The 22,768-nt window shown below is 43.1% G+C and overlaps 1 protein-coding gene across 1 annotated transcript in view; it reads right to left on the bottom strand.

Annotated features, from left to right (window-relative positions):
- LOC128652248 (junctional adhesion molecule B-like) overlaps nucleotides 1-22,768 on the bottom strand; it is a 228,236-nt gene that overhangs the window by 18,172 nt on the left and 187,296 nt on the right. Inside the window, exons 4-5 of the mRNA XM_053705185.1 lie at nucleotides 18,136-18,285; nucleotides 10,889-11,091 (exon numbers count right to left, since the gene is read on the bottom strand). Of these exons, the coding sequence (XP_053561160.1) occupies nucleotides 10,889-11,091; nucleotides 18,136-18,285 (353 nt within the window). The remainder of the gene's footprint in view (nucleotides 1-10,888; nucleotides 11,092-18,135; nucleotides 18,286-22,768) is intronic.

Here is a 22,768-nt window from a genome sequence, read left to right on the forward strand (position 1 = left end):
TTTTCTTTTTATACAGACATAACAATAAAAACAACTTAAAGGAACAGAATGGTCAAAAACATAATTTATGCTTACCTGATAAATTTATTTCTCTTGTAGTGTGTTCAGTCCATGGGTCATCCATTACTTATGGGATATATTCTCCTTCCCAACAGGAAGTTGCAAGAGGATCACCCAAGCAGAGCTGCTATATAGCTCCTCCCCTCACATGTCATATCCAGTCATTCGACCGAAACAAGACGAAAAAGGAGAAACTATAGGGTGCAGTGGTGACTGGAGTTATAATTTAAAATTTAGAACCTGCCTCTAAAAAGACAGGGCGGGCCGTGGACTGAACACACTACAAGAGAAATAAATTTATCAGGTAAGCATAAATTATGTTTTCTCTTGTTAAGTGTGTTCAGTCCACGGGTCATCCATTACTTATGGGATACCAATACCAAAGCTAAAGTAAACGGATGATGGGAGGGACAAGGCAGGAACATTAAACAGAAGGAACCACTGCCTGTAGAACCTTTCTCCCAAAAACAGCCTCCGAAGAAGCAAAAGTGTCAAATTTGTAAAATTTGGAAAAAGTATGAAGTGAAGACCAAGTTGCAGCCTTGCAAATCTGTTCAACAGAGGCCTCATTCTTAAAGGCCCAGGTGGAAGCCACAGCTCTAGTGGAATGAGCTGTAATTCTTTCAGGAGGCTGCTGTCCAGCAGTCTCATAGGCTAAACGTATTATGCTACGAAGCCAAAAAGAGAGAGAGGTAGCCGAAGCCTTTTGACCTCTCCTCTGTCCAGAGTAAACGACAAACAGAGAAGAAGTTTGCCGAAAATCTTTAGTTGCCTGTAAGTAGAACTTCAGGGCACGGACCACGTCTAGATTATGCAAAAGACGTTCCTTCTTTGAAGAAGGATTAGGACATAATGATGGAACAACAATCTCTTGATTGATATTCCTGTTAGAAACAACCTTAGGTAAAAACCCAGGATTAGTACGCAGGACTACCTTGTCTGAATGAAAGATCAGATAAGGGGAATCGCAATGTAAGGCAGATAACTCAGAGACTCTTCGAGCTGAGGAAATAGCCATCAAAAACAGAACTTTCCAAGATAAAAGTTTAATATCAATGGAATGAAGGGGTTCAAACGGAACACCCTGAAGAACTTTAAGAACCAAGTTTAAGCTCCAAGGAGGAGCAACAGTTTAAAACACAGGTTTAATTCTAGTCAAAGCCTGACAAAAGGCCTGGACGTCTGGATTCTCCGCCAGACGCTTGTGTAAAACAATAGACAGAGCAGAAATCTGTCCCTTTAGTGAACTAGCGGATAAGCCCTTTTCTAAACCCTCTTGTAGAAAGGACAATATCCTAGGAATCCTAACCCTACTCCATGAGTAACTCTTGGATTCACACCAATATAAATATTTACGCCATATTTTATGGTAAATTTTTCTGGTAACAGGTTTCCGAGCCTGTATTAATGTATCAATAACCGAATCCGAAAACCCACGCTTTGATAGAATCAAGCGTTCAATTTCCAAGCAGTCAGCCTCAGAGAAATTAGGTTTGGATGGTTGAAAGGACCCTGAATTAGAAGGTCCTGCCTCAGGGGTAGAGACCATGGTGGACAGGACGACATGTCCACTAGGTCTGCATACCAGGTCCTGCGTGGCTACGCAGGCGCTATCAGAATCACAGATGCTCTCTTCTGTTTGATCCTGGCAATCAGTCGAGGTAGCAACGGAAAAGGTGGAAACACATAAGCTATGTTGAAAACCCAAGGGGCTGCTAGTGCATCTACCAGCACCGCACCCGGGTCCCTGGACCTGGATCCGTAACAAGGAAGCTTGGCGTTCTGGCGAGATGCCATGAGATCCAGATCCGGTTTGCCCCAACGATGAATCAGTTGAGCAAATACCTCCGGGTGAAGTTCCCACTCCCCCGGATGAAAAGTCTGGCGACTTAGAAAATCTGCCTCCCAGTTCTCCACGCCTGGGATGTAGATCGCTGACAGGTGGCAAGAGTGAGACTCTGCCCAGCGAATTATCTTCAAGACTTCCAACATCGCTAGGGAACTCCTGGTTCCCCCTTGATGATTGATGTAAGCCACAGTCGTGATGTTGTCCGACTGAAATCTGATGAACCTCAGTGTTGCTAACTGAGGCCAAGCTAGAAGAGCATTGGATATTGCTCTTAATTCTAGAATGTTTATCGGGAGGAGTTTCTCCTCCGGAGTCCATGATCCCTGAGCCTTCAGGGAGTTCCAGACTGCTCCCCAGCCTAGTAGGCTGGCATCTGTTGTTACAATCGTCCAATCTGGTCTGCGAAAAGTCATTCCTTTGGACAGATGAACCCGTGATAACCACCAGAGAAGAGAATCTCTGGTCTTCTGGTCCAGATTTAGCAAAGGGGACAGATCTGAGTAATCCCCGTTCCATTGACTTAGCATGCATAGTTGCAGCGGTCTGAGATGTAGGCGCACAAATGGCACTATGTCCATTGCCGCGACCATTAAGCCGATTACTTCCATGCACTGAGCTACTGATGGGCTTGGAATGGAGTGAAGGACACGGCAAGCATTGAGAATCTTTGATAACCTGGACTCCGTCAGGTAAATCTTCATCTCTACAGAATCTATAAGAGTCCCTAGAAAAGGGACCCTTGTGAGTGGTAACAGAGAACTCTTTTCCACGTTCACTTTCCACCCATGCGACCTCAGAAATGCTAGAACTATCTCTGTATGAGACTTTGCCTTTTGAAAACTTGACGTTTGTATCAGAATGTCGTCTTGGTACGGAGCCACCGCTATGCCTCGTGGTCTTAGTACCGCCAGAAGTGAGCCCAGAACCTTTGTAAAAATTCTCGGGGCCGTAGCCGACCCGAAGGGAAGAGCTACAAACTGGTAATGCCTGTCTAGAAAGGCAAACCTTAGGTACCGATAATGATCTCTGTGAATTGGTATGTGAAGGTAGGCATCCTTTAAGTCCACTGTGGTCATATATTGACCCTCTTGGATCATGGGTAGGATGGTCCGAACGGTTTCCATGTTGAACGATGGAACCCTTAGGAATTTGTTTAAGATCTTTAAGTCTAAGATTGGTCTGAAGGTTCCCTCTTTTTTGGGAACCACAAACAGATTTGAATAAAACCCTTGCCCCTGTTCCGTTCGCGGAACTGGGTGGATCACTCCCATCACTAAGAGGTCTTGTACACATTGTAGAAATGCCTCTTTCTTTACTAGGTTTGTTGATAACCTTGACAGATGGAACCTCCCTTGTGGAGGAGAAGTTTTGAAATCCAGAAGGTATCCCTGAGATATAATCTCCAACGTCCAGGGATCCTGTACATCTCTTGCCCAAGCCTGGCAAAGAGAGAAAGTCTGCCCCCCACTAGATCCGTCTCCGGAAAGGGGGCCCTGTCTTCATGCTGTCTTAGGGGCGGAAGTAGGCTTTCTGGCCTGCTTGCCCTTTTTCCATGACTGGTTGCCTTTCCAACCCTGTCTGTAACAAGCAGTAGTTCCTTCCTGTTTTGGAGCGGAGGAAGTTGATGCTGCTCCTGCCTTGAAATTACGAAAGGCACGAAAATTAGACTGTTTGGCCTTTGATTTGGCCCTGTCCTGAGGAAGGGTGTGGCCCTTACCTCCAGTAATGTCAGCAATAATTTCCTTCAAGCCGGGCCCGAATAAGGTCTGCCCTTTGAAAGGAATGTTCAGTAGTTTAGACTTAGGAGTTACATCTGCTGACCAGGACTTAAGCCATAGCGCTCTGCGCGCCTGTATGGCGAATCCGGAATTCTTAGCCGTAAGTTTGGTTAAATGCACTACGGCATCCGAAACAAACACATTAGCCAGCTTAAGGGTTCTAAGCTTGCTCAAAGACTCATCCAATGGTGCTGTGCGAATCGCCTCTTCCAGAGACTCAAACCAGAATGCCGCTGCAGAAGCGACAGGCGCAATGCATGCAAGAGGCTGTAATATAAAACCTTGTTGAACAAACATTTTCTTAAGGTAACCCTCTAATTTTTTATCCATTGGATCTGAGAAAGCACAGCTATCCTCTACCGGGATAGTGGTACGCTTGGCTAAAGTAGAAACTGCTCCCTCCACCTTAGGGACCGTCTGCCATAAGTCTCGTGTGGTGGCGTCTATAGGGAACATTTTTCTAAATATCGGAGGAGGGGAAAAAGGCACACCGGGTCTATCCCACTCCTTGCTAATAATCTCTGTAAGCCTCTTTGGTATAGGAAAAAACGTCAGTACACACCGGTACCGCATAGTATTTATCCAGCCTACATAATTTCTCTGGGATTGCCACCATGTCACAATCATTCAGAGCCGCTAACACCTCCCCTAGCAACACGCGGAGGTTCTCAAGCTTAAATTTAAAATTTGAAATTCCTGAATCCGGTCTCCCCGAATCAGAACTGTCACCCACAGAATGAAGCTCTCCGTCCTCATGTTCTGCAAATTGTGACGCAGTATCAGACATGGCTCTCGTGTCATCGGCGCGCTCTGTCCTTAATCCAGAGCTGTCGCGCTTGCCTCTTAACTCGGGCATATTGTATAATACTTCTTTCATAACATTAGCCATATCATGTAAAGTGATTTGTAAGGGCCTTGATGTACTTGGCGCCTCAATCTCACGCACCTCCCGAGCGGGAGACGAAGGTACTGACACGTGAGGAGAGTTAGACGGCATAACTTCCCCCTCGTTGTCTGGTGATAATTTCTTTATCGGTACAGATTGACTTTTATTCAAAGTAATATCAATACAATTGGTACACATATTTCTATTGGGCTCCACATCGGCTTTTAAACATAATGAACAAGCAGATTCCTCTGTATCAGACATGTTTAAACAGACTAGCAATGAAGCTAGCAAGCTTGGAAATTACTTTCAATAAGTTTACAAGCAATATAAAAAACGCTGCAGCGCTTTTTTAAAAACACAGTTGAATAACAAAGAACTAATTCAGTTATAGACAACAATTCTTTAAATGTATTAATTAGCAGAGGATTGCACCCGTTAGCAAAAAGGATGATTAACCCCTCAGTACCCAAAAAAACGGATATCAAATTAAGATTTAATGTTTTTATCACAGTCAAACACACTGTCACAGGTCTGCTGTGACTGATTACCTCCCTCAAAAACGAATTTTGAAGACCCCTGAGCTCTCTAGAGACGTCCTGGATCAAGGAGGAAGAAGCAGGAAGACTGTGCTAGAATTTTAACTGCGCAACAAGGCGCTAAAAAAGGCCCCTCCCACTCATTTACAACAGTGGGAGACCTGATATAACGGTTTCTATGCAGAAATATACGTTAGCCATGTGGAAAAAAATTCATGCCCAAAAGGATTTATCACCAAAGTACCTCACAAAACGAATAACATGCCAGTAAACGTTTTAAAAACAAACTTCTTTTAATGTCATGCAAAGTTATCACTAAGCCTGCTACCAGTCGCTTCCACTGCAGATAAGGCTTAAGCATTATTTCAGTATTAACAGTATTTTCTCAGTCAAATTCTAGTCCCTAGAAAATAACTCTACTGTGCATACATTTATCAGCCTGATACCAGTCACTACTACTGCATTAAAGGCTGTACTTACATCATACGGGTAACAGCAGTGTTTTCTTAGTCAATTCCATTCCCAGAAAAAATTGTACTGCACATACCTCATTTGCGGGGGACCCCGCATGCTATTCCCATGTTCTGAAGTTACCCCATTCCTCAGAATGTCGAGAACAGCCAGTGGATCTTAGTTACGCCTGCTAAGATCATAGAAAACGCAGGCAGTTTCTTCTTCCAAATACTGCCTGAGATAGAAAAACAGCACACTCCGGTGCCATTTAAAATAACAAACTTTTGATTGAAGAATAATTAAGTAAAAACTCCAACTCCTCTCGCGACCTCCTTCTTTGTTGAGGGTTGCAAGAGAATGACTGGATATGACATGTGAGGGGAGGAGCTATATAGCAGCTCTGCTTGGGTGATCCTCTTGCAACTTCCTGTTGGGAAGGAGAATATATCCCATAAGTAATGGATGACCCGTGGACTGAACACACTTAACAAGAGAAATTGAAATGCGCACGTGTGTATTGCAATTTTAAATAGAAGCATTTTAGCTGAATGCTTCCATAAGCAAAACTGCTTCTAGTAAAAGTTATTCAAACACCACACCTTCTCAGAGTCGGCAATACACACCACTGCAGCTCTCTGAGAAGGTGTGTTGTTCACGGACCCTCGCAGCATATGTGCGTATGATGCTGAAAACAGTAATAACTTTTACTAGAAGCATTTTTGCTAATAGAACTGTATTAAGAAATGATTCTATTTAAAACCAAAATGCACACATGCACCTTTTCCTTTTTTATACTTTTCTATTCCTTTAAAATTTATTAAAGGGACAGTCAAGTCCAAAAAAAAACTTTCATGATTCAAATAGGGCATGTAATTTTAAACAACTTTCCAATGTACTTTTATCACCAATTTTGCTTTGTTCTCTTGGTATTCTTAGTTGAAAGCTAAACCTAGGAGGTTCATATGCTAAATTCTTAGACCTTGAAGGCCGCCTCTAATCTAAATGCATCTTGACAGTTTTTCACCACTAAAGGGCATTAGTTCATGTGTTTTATATAGATAACATTGAGCTCATGCACATGAATTTACCGAGGAGTGAGCACTGATTGGCTAAAATGCAAGTCTGTCAAAAGAACTGAAATAAGGGGCAGTCTGCAGAGGCTTAGATACAAGATAATCACAGAGGTAAAAAGTATATTAATATAACTGTGTTGGTTATGCAAAACTGGGGAATGGGTGATACAGGGATTATCTATCTTTTAAAACAACAAAAATTCTGGTGTTGACTGTCCCTTTAATAAATTATTTAAAAAATATAATATAAAAATACATGCACACCTTAGAGGGAACATGGCCACATGGGAGACCACATATAGTCCTTGGGACACTACTTCCCCCACCCCGCTTCCTTAACCCTTTGTTTACCGGATAATAACTAGCTAGAGAAATAGAGAGGGGGGAGAGAACAAAAGAGATGGGAAAGAGCTAAAGATAGGATAAGAGAGGGGAAAGAGCAAGAGAGGGGGAGATGGGGGGGAGGGCGGGGGAGATAGAGAGAGGGGGGGAGAGAGAGGGGGAGAGAGAGAGAGGGGGGGAGAGAGGGGGGGAGAGAGAGAGAGTGGGGGAGAGAGAGAGGGGGAGAGAGCGCAAAAGAGAGGGGGGAGAAAGCGCAAAAGAGAGGGAGGAGAGAGAGCGCAAAACAGAGGGGGAGAGAGAGAAAGCGCAAAAGAGAGGGGGAGAGAGAGAGAGCGCAAAAGAGAGAGGAAGAAAGAGAGCGCAAAAGAGAGGGGGAGAGAGAGCGCAAAAGAGAGGGGGGAGAGAGAGCGCAAAAGAGAGGGGGAGAGAGAGAGCGCAAAAGAGACGGGGGAAAGAGAAAGCTCAAAAGAGAGGGGGAGAGAGCGCAAAAGAGAGGGGGAGAGAGAGAGCGCAAAAGAGAGGGGGGAGAGAGAGAGAGCGCAAAAGAGAGGGGGAGAGAGCGCAAAAGAGAGAGGGGAGAGAGAGAGCAAAAAGAGAGGGGGAGGGAGAGAGCACAAGGGGTGGGACCGCTGTACTGCAAAAAATGGCCAGTGTGAACGGGCTTTAGGACTAATAAAATATAAAAGACACCTTATAGTTACATTCACAGAGAGAGAAAGCGCAAAAGAGAGGGGGAGAGAGAGAGAGCGCAAAAGAGAGAGGAAGAGAGAGAGCGCAAAAGAGAGGGGGGAGAGAAAGCGCAAAAGAAAGGGGGAGAGAGAGCGCAAAAGAGAGGGGGAGAGAGAGAAAGTTCAAAAGAGAGGGGGAGAGAGCGCAAAAGAGAGGGGGAGAGAGAGAGCGCAAAAGAGAGGGGGGAGAGAGAGAGCGCAAAAGAGAGGGGGAGAGAGAGCAAAAAGAGAGGGGGAGGGAGAGAGCACAAGGGGTGGGACCGCTGTACTGCAAAAAATGGCCAGTGTGAACGGGCTTTAGGACTAGTAAAATATAAAAGACACCTTATAGTTACATTCACATACATTGAAGTAGTCCCATGTATCAGTCTGTGTATTAAATCATGCGTTCCTGAGTGAGCCGTCTCTGAGTGACCTGTGAAATGTAAAGACACGGTCCTAGAGAAGTATGTGTACACAACAAAGCTCTTGAGCTTGAAAAAAGTCTGTAGTGGGCTGAAACGTTGTTGCTCAATAGTATACTATTTTGTACTATTATTTGCCTTACAGTGTAGGTGCCACAGTTACAATCTGTATAATGCTTGGTAGAATCCAGCATGAACAATTCAATACACAACTGATATCCTTTATCTTGGAACTTACAACACCGGTTTTGAAGTTGGTGAACATGCTGCGCCCATAGACTTTATATACAGAGGTTTATGCACTGGGAGATTCCTCTAACAGACAGCATGTGTTTCACAGCAGGACTGCGGATATCTTCAGTGTACAAAGTGCAATCTTTTTACAGTGTCTCCTCTGAGTAGTCACTCAGAGACGGCTCACTCAGGAATAGATGATTTAATACACAGACTGATACATGGGACTTTTTACTACTTCAGTGTATGTGAATGTAACTATATGGTGTCTTTTATTTGTTATATGTGATCATATGACTACTTTTTAGCAACTTTGTTTAATTAAATTTAACCCCTTAAGGACCAGGCATTTCAGACAAAAACTTCCCCAAAAGACCAGAGCATTTTTAGCATTTTTGCCATCACTACATTATAACAGAAATAGAGCCTTTTTTATATTTACCTATAAAAACTATATATATATTTTTTAGTAGACAACCCAAAGTATTGATCTAGGCCCATTGTGGTATATTTCATGCCACCATTTCACTGTCAAATGCACTAAAAAAAATAATTGTTAACTTTTTCACAATTTTAGGTTTCTCACTGAAATTATTTACCAACAGCTTGTGCAATCATGGCACAAACAGTTGTAAATGCTTCTCTGGGATCCCCTTTGTTCAGAAATAACAGACATCTATGGCTTTGGCATTGCTTTTTGGTAATTAGAAGGCAGCTAAATGCTGCTGCGCACCACACTTGTATTATGCACAGCAGTGAAGGGGTTAATAAGGTAGCTTGTAGGGTTAGTTTTAGCTTTAATGTAGAGGTTAGCCTCCCACCTGACACTTCGCACCCCCTAATCCCTACCTGACCCGTCTCAAACAGCTCTCTTCCCTCCCCCACCCCCCAATGGTCACCCCCATCTTAAGTACTGGCAGACAGTCTGCCAGTATGCAGTTTTAAACTTTTTTTTAAAATGTATTTTCTTTTTCTTTTTAACATTTTCTTAAGTGTAGATTACCCCCTTACCTTCCCACCTCCCTGATCCCTCCCAAAAAGCTCTCTAACCCTCCCCCCCTCGCTTTCCCACCCTCTAAACCCACCTCCACTGAATAGTTCCCTCTCTCCTTCCTTCCCCCTCCCTGCCGCTCTGAAGATTTTTTTTCAGTGTAGCATATTGACCAAGGCTTTCACGCCCCCCTCCAGTGATGGGCCGCCCACCCGCCTCGTGGGGCATGCAGAAATAACGCGATCTAGCGAGATGACGGCAGAGAAAAGCCCAAGACTGCAGCGTCTTTAAGGGGATAAAACGTTTTAACTTGATATATATTAAGTACTTTTCTTTAGCCCTGAAGAGCGCAGTGGTTTATAGTTTGTACCAGGAGTGAGGTTATAAGAATATGCAATGTACATCCTGTATTGTGTTTATGGTATCAGGGGGTGTAATATATAGTGTTATTACAGGGATTGGGCCATACAGGGGGCAGGGCATATAAGAGGAGAGAAATAAGGGGGCTGAGCTGATGGGGACCCATAAATTTCATTTGCCCTGGGCCCCGCAAATGCTAAGGGTGGCCCTGGTTCTAACTCTTCTGATAGGTTCATCTTTTAAAAGACTGATAAAAATGGTGCAATTACAAGGTGTTTCCCTTTAACTTAAAGGGACATGAAACCCACATTTTTTTTCTTTCATGATTTAGAAAGAGCATTCAATTTTAAACAACTTTCTAATTTACTTCTATTATCTAATTGTCTTTGTTCTCTTGATATCCTTTGGTAAAAAGCATATCTAGATATGCACAGTAGCTGCTGAATGGTGGATGCAGATAGCTACCTCGTGTGATTACTAATTCTTCAACAAAGGATATCAAAATAATGAAGCAAATTAGATAATAGAAGAAATTGGAATGTTGTTTAAAATTGTATAGTGCAACAGAGCGCACTCTCACCATCCATACAACAACCAGGGTGCAGGCAAAAGTCCTGAATATTTCACAACAAGGCTTGCGCTCACTGGATTTTTAATGTTAGGTCTGATGAAGGGGTGAGATCCCCGAAACGTCACTGATATGATTTAATGATTAGTGCACAATAAAGCACATTAAGATTCCAGTGAGTCTTTTTGTTATATATATATATATATATATATATATATATATATATATATATATATATATATATATATATATATATATATATATATCCTTACTGACTAGTGGAGAAGGACACACATCTAGAAGTATGATAGGAAAGCATTTATTTATTTAGGGATATTTATTTAGGGATAAGAATGTTTTTTTTTTTTTTTTAAATTAAAATATAAAACAAAACTGAAATACATTTTAAAGTTCCCACATTTAGATGAAACAAAAGATAAAGGTGACCACAGTAAACCTTTAAACTATTAACTAAGATTTTTGAACAACATTAAAGCTAATAAACAGTCTAACAATTTGATCTCAACACAAATTATCCACTTACACATAAACACTACTATTTATGGGGACAGATTATTTTGGATTTATCATGTGCAAAGATTCCTGGTGTCATTTTCACTTACCAAAGTGCCTGAGATTTTATTCAGTGTATAAGACGAATTTGTAACCCTGGCATTCGGGGCTGGGTTTTCTAATAAAGGAACTCCATTCTTAAACCACTTGTACTCTGAAGCTGGGGAGCCTTCATTTTCCCAACATTTAAGTTCAACTGATGAGCCGCTCATGGCTGAGCTGGGAATATCACATACAGGGACACTCGGGGCCACTGTTTATAAAAAACAATAAACAATATTCACATTTAAAAGAATTATGCAAAATGCGTTTAAATAAAAACATAAATTATGCTTACCTGATAATTTCATTTCCATCTGTGGGAGGAGAGTCCACGGCTTCATTCATCACTTGTGGGAATTAAGAACCTGGCCACCAGGAGGATGCAAAGACACCCCAGCCAAAGGCTTAAATACCTCCCCCACTCCCCTCATCCCCCAGTCATTCTACCAAGGGAACAAGGAACAGTAGGAGAAATATCAGGGTATAAATGGTGCCAATAAATCTAAGTCCACCCACCGGAGAACGTGCGGGTGCAGTGGACTCTCCTCCCACAGATAGAAATGAAATTATCAGGTAAGCATAATTTATGTTTTCCATCTTAATGGGAGGAGAGTCCACTGCTTCATTCATCACTTGTGGGAACAAATACCCAAGCTCTAGAGGACACTGAATAAAAAAAACAGGAGGGTAAAGGAGGCGGACCCTATACTGAGGGAACCACAGCCTGCAGAACCTTTCTCCCAAAAGCTGCTTCCGCCGAAGCAAAAACATAAAATTTATAAAATTTTGCAAAAGTATGTAAGGATGACCAGGTGGCCACCTTACAAATCTGCTCCATAGAAGCCTCATTCTTAAAGGGACAGTCAAGTCCAAAAAAACCTTTCATGGTTCAAATAGAACATGTAATTTTAAACAACTTTCCAATTTACTTTTATCACCAATTTTGCTTTGTTCTCTTGGTATTCTTAGTTGAAAGCTAAACCTAGGAGGTTCATATGCTAATTTCTTAGACCTTGAAGGCCGCCTCTAATCTAAATGCATTTTGATAGTTTTTCACCACTAGAGGGCATTAGTTCACGTGTTTCATATAGATAACATTGAGCTTATGCACGTAAATTTACCATGGAGACAGCTCTGATTGGCTAAAATGCAAGTCTGTCAAAAGAACTGAAATGAGGGGGCAGTCTGCTGAGGCTTAGATACAAGGTAATTACAGAGGTAAAACGTGTATAATTATAACTGTGTTGGTTATGCAAAACTGGGAAATTGGTAATTAAGGGATTATCTATCTTTTAAAACAACATAAATTCTGGTGTTGACTGTCCCTTTAAAGGTCCAAGAAGAGGCCACAGCTCTAGTCGAGTGAGCCTTAATCCTCTGAGGAGGTTTATGTCCTGCTGTCTCATATGCCAGACGGATCATTCTCCTCAACCAAAAAGATAGAGAATTTGCAGAGGCCCCTTTGCCCCCTGCGTCTTCCAGAATACACAACAAATAAGAACGACGTCTGTCTGAACTCCTTCGTGGCTTGAAGATAAAACTTAAAAGCTTGAATTACATCCAGATTATAAGGTAACCTCTCCTTCGAAGAAGAAGCTTTAGGACACAAGGAAGAAACTACTATTTCCTGATTGATGTTACAACTCGACACTACCTTGGGAAGAAATCCCAATCCAGTGCGAAGAAGGGTAGGCTCACATTGCAAGGCCACCAACTCAGAGACTCTGCATGCCGATGCAATAGCCAATAACAATAGGACCTTTCATGAGAGAATCTTAATGTCAAGGGCATGCATAGGCTCACATGGAGCCCTCTTCAAAACCTTAAGAACCAAGTTTAAGCTCCAAGGAGGAGCCAGATTCCTGAAGACAGGTCTGATCCTAACCAGAGCCTGCACAAACGACTGAATGTCAGGAAGCTCTGCAAGCTTCTTATGTAACATTACAGATAAAGTCGAGATCTGTCCCCTTAGGGAACTGGTGGCAAGGCCCTTATCTAGACCGTCCTGAAGAAAGGCCAAAATCCTGGATACCCTGACCTTATACTATGGGTATTCTCATTCCTCACACCAGCACAAGTAGGTCCTCCACACCTTGTGGTAGATGCATCTAGTGACCGGCTTCCTGACCTGAACGAGTGTATCAATCACTCTCTCCAACAATCCTCTCTTGCCTAAGACTAGGCGTTCAATCTCCACGCAGTCAGCCTCAGAGAATCAAGATTTTGATGTTGAAAAGGACCTTGAACTAGCAGATCCTTGCGACAAGGTAACTTCCATGGCGGATATGATGGCATTGCCACTAGATCCGCAAACCATGTTCTCCGCGGCCACGATGGAGCAATCAGAATAGCCGAAGTTTGATCCTGCTTGATGCGGGCCACTACTCGAGGTAGAAGAGGCAACGGTGGAAATATGTAAATTAGGTTGAAGTCCCAGGGTACCGCCAAGGCGTCTATTAGTTCCGCCTGGGGATCCCTGGATCGCGACCAATATCTAGGTAGCTTGCAATTGAGTCTCAACGCCATGAGATCTATTTCCGGCGTCCCCCATCTGTTGCAGATCTCCGCAAACATCTCGGGGTGGAGAGACCATTCCCCTGGATGAAACGTCTGTCTGCTCAGAAAATCCGCTTCCCAGTTGTCCACACCCGGAATGTGGATAGTTGAGAACGAACACTTCTGAGTCTCTGCCCATTCCAGAATCCAAGATACTTCCCTCATTGCTAGGGAGATTCTCATCCCCCCTGGTGGTTTATGTAAGCCACTGAGGTAATGTTGTCTGATTGGAATCTGATGAATTGGGACGACCCCAGAGGGGGCCAAACCCTCAGAGCGTTGAATATCGCTCGAAGTTCCAAAATATTTATAGGTAGACTCAATTTCTCTAGAGACCATCTGCCTTGTGCCTTTCTGGCACCCCAAACAGCTCCCCATCCTGATAGACTCGCATCCGTGGTTACAATCTCCCAGGATGGTCTCAGGAAGGATGTCCCCTAAGACAATTGCCCTGGTCGGATCCACCAAGACAGGGACTCCCTCACCGGTCTGTTCAGAGATATCTGTTGGGACAAATCTGAATGATTGCTGTTATATTGTCTCAACATGCACAGCTGAAGAGGTCTGAGATGGAACCTGGCAAATGGAATGACATCTAGGCTGGAAACCATGAGCCCGATTACCTCCATACACCATCATCCAGATACGGTGCCACTGCAATCCCTCTGGCTCTCGCTACTGCGAGAAGAGCTCCCAGAACCTTTGTAAAGACTCTTGGGGCGGTCGCCAGACCAAACGAAAGGCCGACAAACTGGAAGTGCTGGTCCAGGAAGCCGAAGCTTAGAAATTTGAAGTAAACCTTGTGGATTGGAACATGAAGGTAAGCATCCTTCAGGTCTATAGTCATCATGAATTGCCCCTCTTGAACCAGGGGCAAAATTTACCTGCTCGTCTCCATATTGAACAATGGAACTGACAGAAATTTGTTTAGGGCCTTTAGGTCCAGAATTGGATGAAACATGCCCTCCTTCTTTGGGACCACGAAAAGGTTTTAATAATACCCCAGACCTCTTTTTGCCGGAGGGACTGGGACGATTACTCCGAGAGATGAGAGATCCCTCACACACCCCAGGAAGGCGTCTCTCTTTTCTGGTCTTGAAGAGATGTTTGACAGGAGGAACCTGCCTCTGGGCGGATATGATTTGAAACCTATCCTGTACACCTGGGCAAATGACCTCCAGGACTCAAGGATCTGTAACGTCTCCCCTCTAGGCCTCCCCAAAAAGAGATAGTCTGCCCTCTACCTGGTCCAAGGACAGGTCGGGGGTCGCCCCTTCATGCCGACTTTGACTCAGCTGGCTTCTTGTTCTGCTTGGACTTGTTCCAAGAGTTTGTTGGCTTCCAAGATCCCTTGGATTACTCATATTTCACATAAGGCTGCGGGCGCTGGGACTTGTCCGCATGAAAGGGACGAAAAGTAGAACCCTTAGGTTTGACTTTCTTATCCTGAGGTAAGAAGGCACCCTTGCCACCCGTGACTGTAGATATGATAGAATCCAGGCCCAGGCCAAACAAAACCTTACCCTTGAATGGTAGGGAAAGCAAGCGAGACTTAGACGTCATGTCAGCAGACCATGATTTTAGCCACAGAGCCCTGCGGGCTAAAATAGAAAACCCTGATGTCTTAGCATTCAGACGAATAATTTGCATGTTAGCATCACAAATGAATGAATGTGCTACCCTTAGGGCTTTAATTCGATCCAGAATCTCTTTGAGGGGAGTCTCCACCTCAACCATTGCTGATAGTGCGTCACACCAGTAGGTAGCCGCAGCAACTGCCGCCGCCGGCTGGAACACGAACCCCGTCAGTAAGAACATCTTCCGCAACATGGACTCCATCTTTTTATCCATGGGTTCCTTAAAAGAGGAGCTATCCTTAAGCTGAATAGCCGTTCTCTTAGCGAGCGTGGAGATAGCACCATCCACCTTAGGGACGGTTCCCTACAGTTCAAGCTGCACGTCCAGAATGGGGAAAAGCTTCTTAAAAGAAGACGAGAGAGAAAAGTGCAAAAGCAGTTTCTCCCATTCATTCTTAATAATGTTTGCCATTTTGATAGGAACCGGGAAGGCCTGGGGCACTACTCTTTCCTCGTAAACCCTATCCAGTTTAGGGATCGAAGGTTCCTCCAGAAGTTTAGGTTCCGGAACCTCCAGTGTAGCAAGCACTTCCTTCAGCAGAAAATGCAAATGCTCCATCTTAAATTTGAAATCTGGTTCTTCCGCGGACAGAGGCCTAGAAGTAGCCAATTTTGACCCAGAAGCGGCATCCTCCGATAAGTTGGAGTCGTCCTCCTCAGCGGATAATCTGTCCGAGACATCCAGCAGAGTCGAAGACCCCTGAGATGGAGAGTAGTGCCGTACCTTTCGATTGCGCTTAGTAGGTCGAGGCATCACATTTATGGCCGAGGGAGGATTAGTAGTGCCCTGGGGAACTGCTTGTGTAATCAGAGATGATTGTAGGGAACGCACCTTGCGGAGAACCCTCAGAGGTGGATGGCTCAGTCATACTAAATAATTTATTCTTTTTTGATATAGCAATATTGTCAAAGCATGTGGAACAGAGTTGTGTCGGCGGTTTGACCGGAACCTCCTCACAGTATACACAGTTAATAGGTTTAGATAAAGGAGTATCCTCTAACCACTGACCACGTCACTTGGAATAAAATTAGAGGTAAACCTTGCCTTACAAAAGTCTGCCCACCCCTGCTGTAGTGCATTGCTGCTCCTTTAATAAAGGATACCAAGAGAATGAAGCAAACTTGATAATAGAAGAAAATTGGTAAGTTGTTTATGAATTATGAAAGAAAAATGTGGGTTTCATGTCCCTTTAAACGCTATATTCTGAACAGTCTTTGGCTGTTGAAGATTTATAACAGTCCCTCATTGGCCTCAGCAGAGAGCGAAAACCCAGGTAACCACATTGAGGCACCCATTGTAAACCTTTATACTTTTTTTAATAGTTAAAACATATTTAAAAAAAATAAAATTTGCCTATTCTTTCAGGCTACTCCTTACCTTGAACACATCATCCTATCTTGCATGTATTTAGTTTCCCTTAGACATATGCAACGTGTAAACATTTTCATAATTCTTCTCTTTAAAGAATTTATTTTTTCTTAGAATCTAAAAACATCTGGGTAGTCTCAGCATTAGAAACAGAGAAACATGAAAATGTAAGAATCACAAACAGGTCTGCTTCCAAAAATGATGTGACCATATGAATTATCTCATATAAAAACTAGATCTTTGTGTATTGGCTCACATAAAAATTGCTGGTAAAGAAATTATTATTTTTTTTGGTCTCTCCTGGAAATAACACTGGCTTTATTTACTGTAAGTACTATAGCATTTAGTTCATTATAAAAGTCTATGTAAATTATAGCTGAGGTTGACAAGCTGGGTCCTAGGGGCAACTGAGCCATAGGGGCATATGTATCAAGCTCCGTATGGAGCTTGATGCACCGTGTTTCTGGCGAGCCTGCAGGCTCGCTAGAAACAGCAGTTATGAAGAAGCGGTCACAAAGACCGCTGCTCCATAACCTGTCCGCCTGCTCTGAGCAGGCGGACAGACATCGCCAGAAATCAACCCGATCGAGTACGATCGGGTTGATTGACACCCCCCTGCTGGCGGCCTATTGGCCGCGAGTCTGCAGGGGGCGGCGTTGCACCAGCAGCTCTTGTGAGCTGCTGGTGCAATGCTGAATACGGCAAGCATATTGCTCGCCGTATTCAGCGAGGTCTGTCAGACCTGTTCCGCACTGTCGGATCAGGTCCGCCAGACTTTGATAACTAGAGGCCATGGTATAGATTGGGGATTGGGGAGAGGACTGCTCAATGTATATATTGACTGAGGTTTGTGATCTTTAAAAAAACTCCACAAGGTAATTTTGTTTTGCCAAATTAATATATTTATAATATACTATTTTTTTCCACTGATTTCTCTGTCCCCTTGAACAAAAGAGACTTTGATAACTGTACATATGGATGTGGTAGAAGTGTGTATTGTGGTTCGCATATATGCAGTGGGAAAAAGATAAAAAAAACTCTGCAAAGGTCTACCCTCTACTCTTCATGGGGTTTAGCACTGATTATGTTTAATTAATTATTTAATTAATTATAATGCAAAAAGATTATTAAAACAAACCCAATCTCCCATAGTCTCACTTCTATAATTAAATAAAAATATATGTATATATACCTGTAGATATTTTCATATGCTTTTATTTATATGATATATGCATACCCTTTCAGCAATGGCTATGAGGAATTGTGCAAACACATACTGCTGCTTTCTTAGGGGCATCCCTCATTTTTACTGCACACTGACTATTAAACAATCTGTTTACCAATCTCGCAACAAATATTAATTCAATTTACCCAAGAGACATCTTATAATAAAGAGGTTGGCATATGACCCTCTAGATATCACACGGATTAAGAAAAAAATGTCAGTTACATAAACCATTATTCATCAAATTTCAAGTGATAAAATGTAAGGATGCTATATCTGTGTTTCTTTCTCAGAGACAAATAGATCTATAGATCAATGAAACTGATTGTAAGTATCAAGCACTCAACAATATGCTGCCCCTTTATTGATAAAAGATAAATATGCTTTTTTGACAGGATACGTAGAAACTGCCATATACTTTATTCTACACATAGAACCATAGCTATATAGCAGATGTATGTTTCTTACCTAAGATGCTTAATTCAATTTCGATCTCCTGAAAAATTTTGGTATCTTGAGGCGCACTAACTTCACATCGATATTTTCCTGCATCTCCTCTACTAACATTCTTAAATCTGATGCTTGAACCCATCATTTCAGCCCGTTTCTGTAGATCAGCTAAGAAAACAGATGAGATGTTTGAACTACATAAATAAATTCATATAACAAACATTTAGTTTACATAGCCAGTTGTTAATGCTGTAGGCCAGTACTTCTCAAAGACCAAATGTGTAATATTATGTGTATTATAGCAAACGGGATAAGTCTGATATAGAGTTTATGATTCTTTTTGGAGTGTAAATTCGATTCACTGTTTACTTGGGAGTCACAGTATGATCTGTGCATGCGCAGTCCCTCTATCACTCAGGAGCACGCATTACCTATTACTTAGAGAGTGGATAGGGCCACTCTATATATTACTACACTGCAGAAAACAAAATGGAAGGGGGCTGAGGGAATTGTTTATTACAGGACAACAAAAAACATTCATTATAAAATGTAAGTTAAATTTGTTTTAAAAAATAATTGCGGTTCGGGTTGGGCAAGACTAATGGAATCAACTAGCATTTTATACAATGCTTCCATTTAACATCACTTTAACATTTATATTAACAATTAGATATATTTTCGCTCTCAGACTTTACTGAATTTGGTGTGTTAAAAAATGCATTAATGCACATATAACCAATATTTAATGATATATGTTTGTTGCAAACTTCAATATTGGCATTCAGAGAATATACCTTGATTGTCTTGCAAAGGCTTAGGGGCTTATTTATTATGGTGCGAGCGGACATGATCCGATATAGCGGATCATGTCCACTGCACATCGATAAAAATCGATAAAAACAGAATTTATGTTTACCTGATAAATTACTTTCTCCAACGGTGTGTCCGGTCCACGGCGTCATCCTTACTTGTGGGATATTCTCTTCCCCAACAGGAAATGGCAAAGAGCCCAGCAAAGCTGGTCACATGATCCCTCCTAGGCTCCGCCTACCCCAGTCATTCGACCGACGTTAAGGAGGAATATTTGCATAGGAGAAACCATATGATACCGTGGTGACTGTAGTTAAAGAAAATAAATTATCAGACCTGATTAAAAAACCAGGGCGGGCCGTGGACCCGACACACCGTTGGAGAAAGTAATTTATCAGGTAAACATAAATTCTGTTTTCTCCAACATAGGTGTGTCCGGTCCACGGCGTCATCCTTACTTGTGGGAACCAATACCAAAGCTTTAGGACACGGATGAAGGGAGGGAGCAAATCAGGTCACCTAAATGGAAGGCACCACGGCTTGCAAAACCTTTCTCCCAAAAATAGCCTCAGAAGAAGCAAAAGTATCAAACTTGTAAAATTTGGTAAAAGTGTGCAGTGAAGACCAAGTCGCTGCCCTACATATCTGATCAACAGAAGCCTCGTTCTTGAAGGCCCATGTGGAAGCCACAGCCCTAGTGGAATGAGCTGTGATTCTTTCAGGAGGCTGCCGTCCGGCAGTCACATAAGCCAATCTGATGATGCTTTTAATCCAAAAAGAGAGAGAGGTAGAAGTTGCTTTTTGACCTCTCCTTTTACCAGAATAAACAACAAACAAGGAAGATGTTTGTCTAAAATCCTTTGTAGCATCTAAATAGAATTTTAGAGCGCGAACAACATCCAAATTGTGCAACAAACGTTCCTTCTTCGAAACTGGTTTCGGACACAAAGAAGGTACGACTATCTCCTGGTTAATGTTTTTGTTAGAAACAACTTTTGGAAGAAAACCAGGTTTAGTACGTAAAACCACCTTATCTGCATGGAACACCAGATAAGGAGGAGAACACTGCAGAGCAGATAATTCTGAAACTCTTCTAGCAGAAGAAATTGCAACCAAAAACAAAACTTTCCAAGATAATAACTTAATATCAACGGAATGTAAGGGTTCAAACGGAACCCCCTGAAGAACTGAAAGAACTAAGTTGAGACTCCAAGGAGGAGTCAAAGGTTTGTAAACAGGCTTGATTCTAACCAGAGCCTGAACAAAGGCTTGAACATCTGGCACAGCTGCCAGCTTTTTGTGAAGTAACACAGACAAGGCAGAAATCTGTCCCTTCAAGGAACTTGCAGATAATCCTTTCTCCAATCCTTCTTGAAGAAAGGATAGAATCTTAGGAATCTTTACCTTGTCCCAAGGGAATCCTTTAGATTCACACCAACAGATATATTTTTTCCATATTTTGTGGTAAATTTTTCTAGTTACAGGCTTTCTGGCCTGAACAAGAGTATCAATAACAGAATCTGAGAACCCTCGTTTTGATAAGATCAAGCGTTCAATCTCCAAGCAGTCAGCTGGAGTGAGATCAGATTCGGATGTTCGAACGGACCTTGAACAAGAAGGTCTCGTCTCAAAGGTAGCTTCCATGGTGGAGCCGATGACATATTCACCAGATCTGCATACCAAGTCCTGCGTGGCCACGCAGGAGCTATCAAGATCACCGACGCCCTCTCTTGATTGATCCTGGCTACCAGCCTGGGGATGAGAGGAAACGGCGGGAATACATAAGCTAGTTTGAAGGTCCAAGGTGCTACTAGTGCATCTACTAGAGTCGCCTTGGGATCCCTGGATCTGGACCCGTAGCAAGGAACCTTGAAGTTCTGACGAGAGGCCATCAGATCCATGTTTGGAATGCCCCACAGTTGAGTAATTTGGGCAAAGATTTCCGGATGGAGTTCCCACTCCCCCGGATGTAATGTCTGACGACTCAGAAAATCCGCTTCCCAATTTTCCACTCCTGGGATGTGGATTGCAGATAGGTGGCAGGAGTGAGTCTCCGCCCATTGAATGATTTTGGTCACTTCTTCCATCGCCAGGGAACTCCTTGTTCCCCCCTGATGGTTGATGTACGCAACAGTTGTCATGTTGTCTGATTGAAACCGTATGAACTTGGCCTTTGCTAGCTGAGGCCAAGCCTTGAGAGCATTGAATATCGCTCTCAGTTCCAGAATATTTATCGGTAGAAGAGATTCTTCCCGAGACCAAAGACCCTGAGCTTTCAGGGGTCCCCAGACCGCGCCCCAGCCCATCAGACTGGCGTCGGTCGTGACAATGACCCACTCTGGTCTGCGGAAGGTCATCCCTTGTGACAGGTTGTCCAGGGACAGCCACCAACGGAGTGAGTCTCTGGTCCTCTGATTTACTTGTATCTTCGGAGACAAGTCTGTATAGTCCCCATTCCACTGACTGAGCATGCACAGTTGTAATGGTCTTAGATGAATGCGCGCAAAAGGAACTATGTCCATTGCCGCTACCATCAAACCTATTACTTCCATGCACTGCGCTATGGAAGGAAGAGGAACGGAATGAAGTGTTTGACAAGAGTTTAGAAGTTTTGTTTTTCTGGCCTCTGTCAGAAAAATCCTCATTTCTAAGGAGTCTATTATTGTTCCCAAGAAGGGAACCCTTGTCGACGGAGATAGAGAACTCTTTTCCACGTTCACTTTCCATCCGTGAGATCTGAGAAAGGCCAGGACTATGTCCGTGTGAGCCTTTGCTTGAGGAAGGGACGACGCTTGAATCAGAATGTCGTCCAAGTAAGGAACTACTGCAATGCCCCTTGGTCTTAGTACCGCTAGAAGGGACCCTAGTACCTTTGTGAAAATCCTTGGAGCAGTGGCTAATCCGAAAGGAAGCGCCACGAACTGGTAATGCTTGTCCAGGAATGCGAACCTTAGGAACCGATGATGTTCCTTGTGGATAGGAATATGTAGATACGCATCCTTTAAATCCACCGTGGTCATGAATTGACCTTCCTGGATGGAAGGAAGAATTGTTCGAATGGTTTCCATTTTGAACGATGGAACCTTGAGAAACTTGTTTAAGATCTTGAGATCTAAGATTGGTCTGAACGTTCCCTCTTTTTTGGGAACTATGAACAGATTGGAGTAGAACCCCATCCCTTGTTCTCCTAATGGAACAGGATGAATCACTCCCATTTTTAACAGGTCTTCTACACAATGTAAGAATGCCTGTCTCTTTATATGGTCTGAAGACAATTGAGACCTGTGGAACCTCCCCCTTGGGGGAAGCCCTTTGAATTCCAGAAGATAACCTTGGGAGACTATTTCTAGTGCCCAAGGATCCAGAACATCTCTTGCCCAAGCCTGAGCAAATAGAGAGAGTCTGCCCCCCACCAAATCCGGTCCCGGATCGGGGGCCAACATTTCATGCTGTCTTGGTAGCAGTGGCAGGTTTCTTGGCCTGCTTTCCCTTGTTCCAGCCTTGCATTGGTCTCCAGGCTGGCTTGGCTTGAGAAGTATTACCCTCTTGCTTAGAGGACGTAGCACTTGGGGCTGGTCCGTTTCTACGAAAGGGACGAAAATTAGGTTTATTTTTGGCCTTGAAAGACCTATCCTGAGGAAGGGCGTGGCCCTTACCCCCAGTGATATCAGAGATAATCTCTTTCAAGTCAGGGCCAAACAGCGTTTTCCCCTTGAAAGGAATGTTAAGTAGTTTGTTCTTGGAAGACGCATCCGCTGACCAAGATTTCAACCAAAGCGCTCTGCGCGCCACAATAGCAAACCCAGAATTTTTCGCCGCTAACCTAGCCAATTGCAAAGTG

This window comes from Bombina bombina, chromosome 3 (assembly GCF_027579735.1).
Source record: "Bombina bombina isolate aBomBom1 chromosome 3, aBomBom1.pri, whole genome shotgun sequence".
Lineage (NCBI taxonomy): Eukaryota > Metazoa > Chordata > Amphibia > Anura > Bombinatoridae > Bombina > Bombina bombina.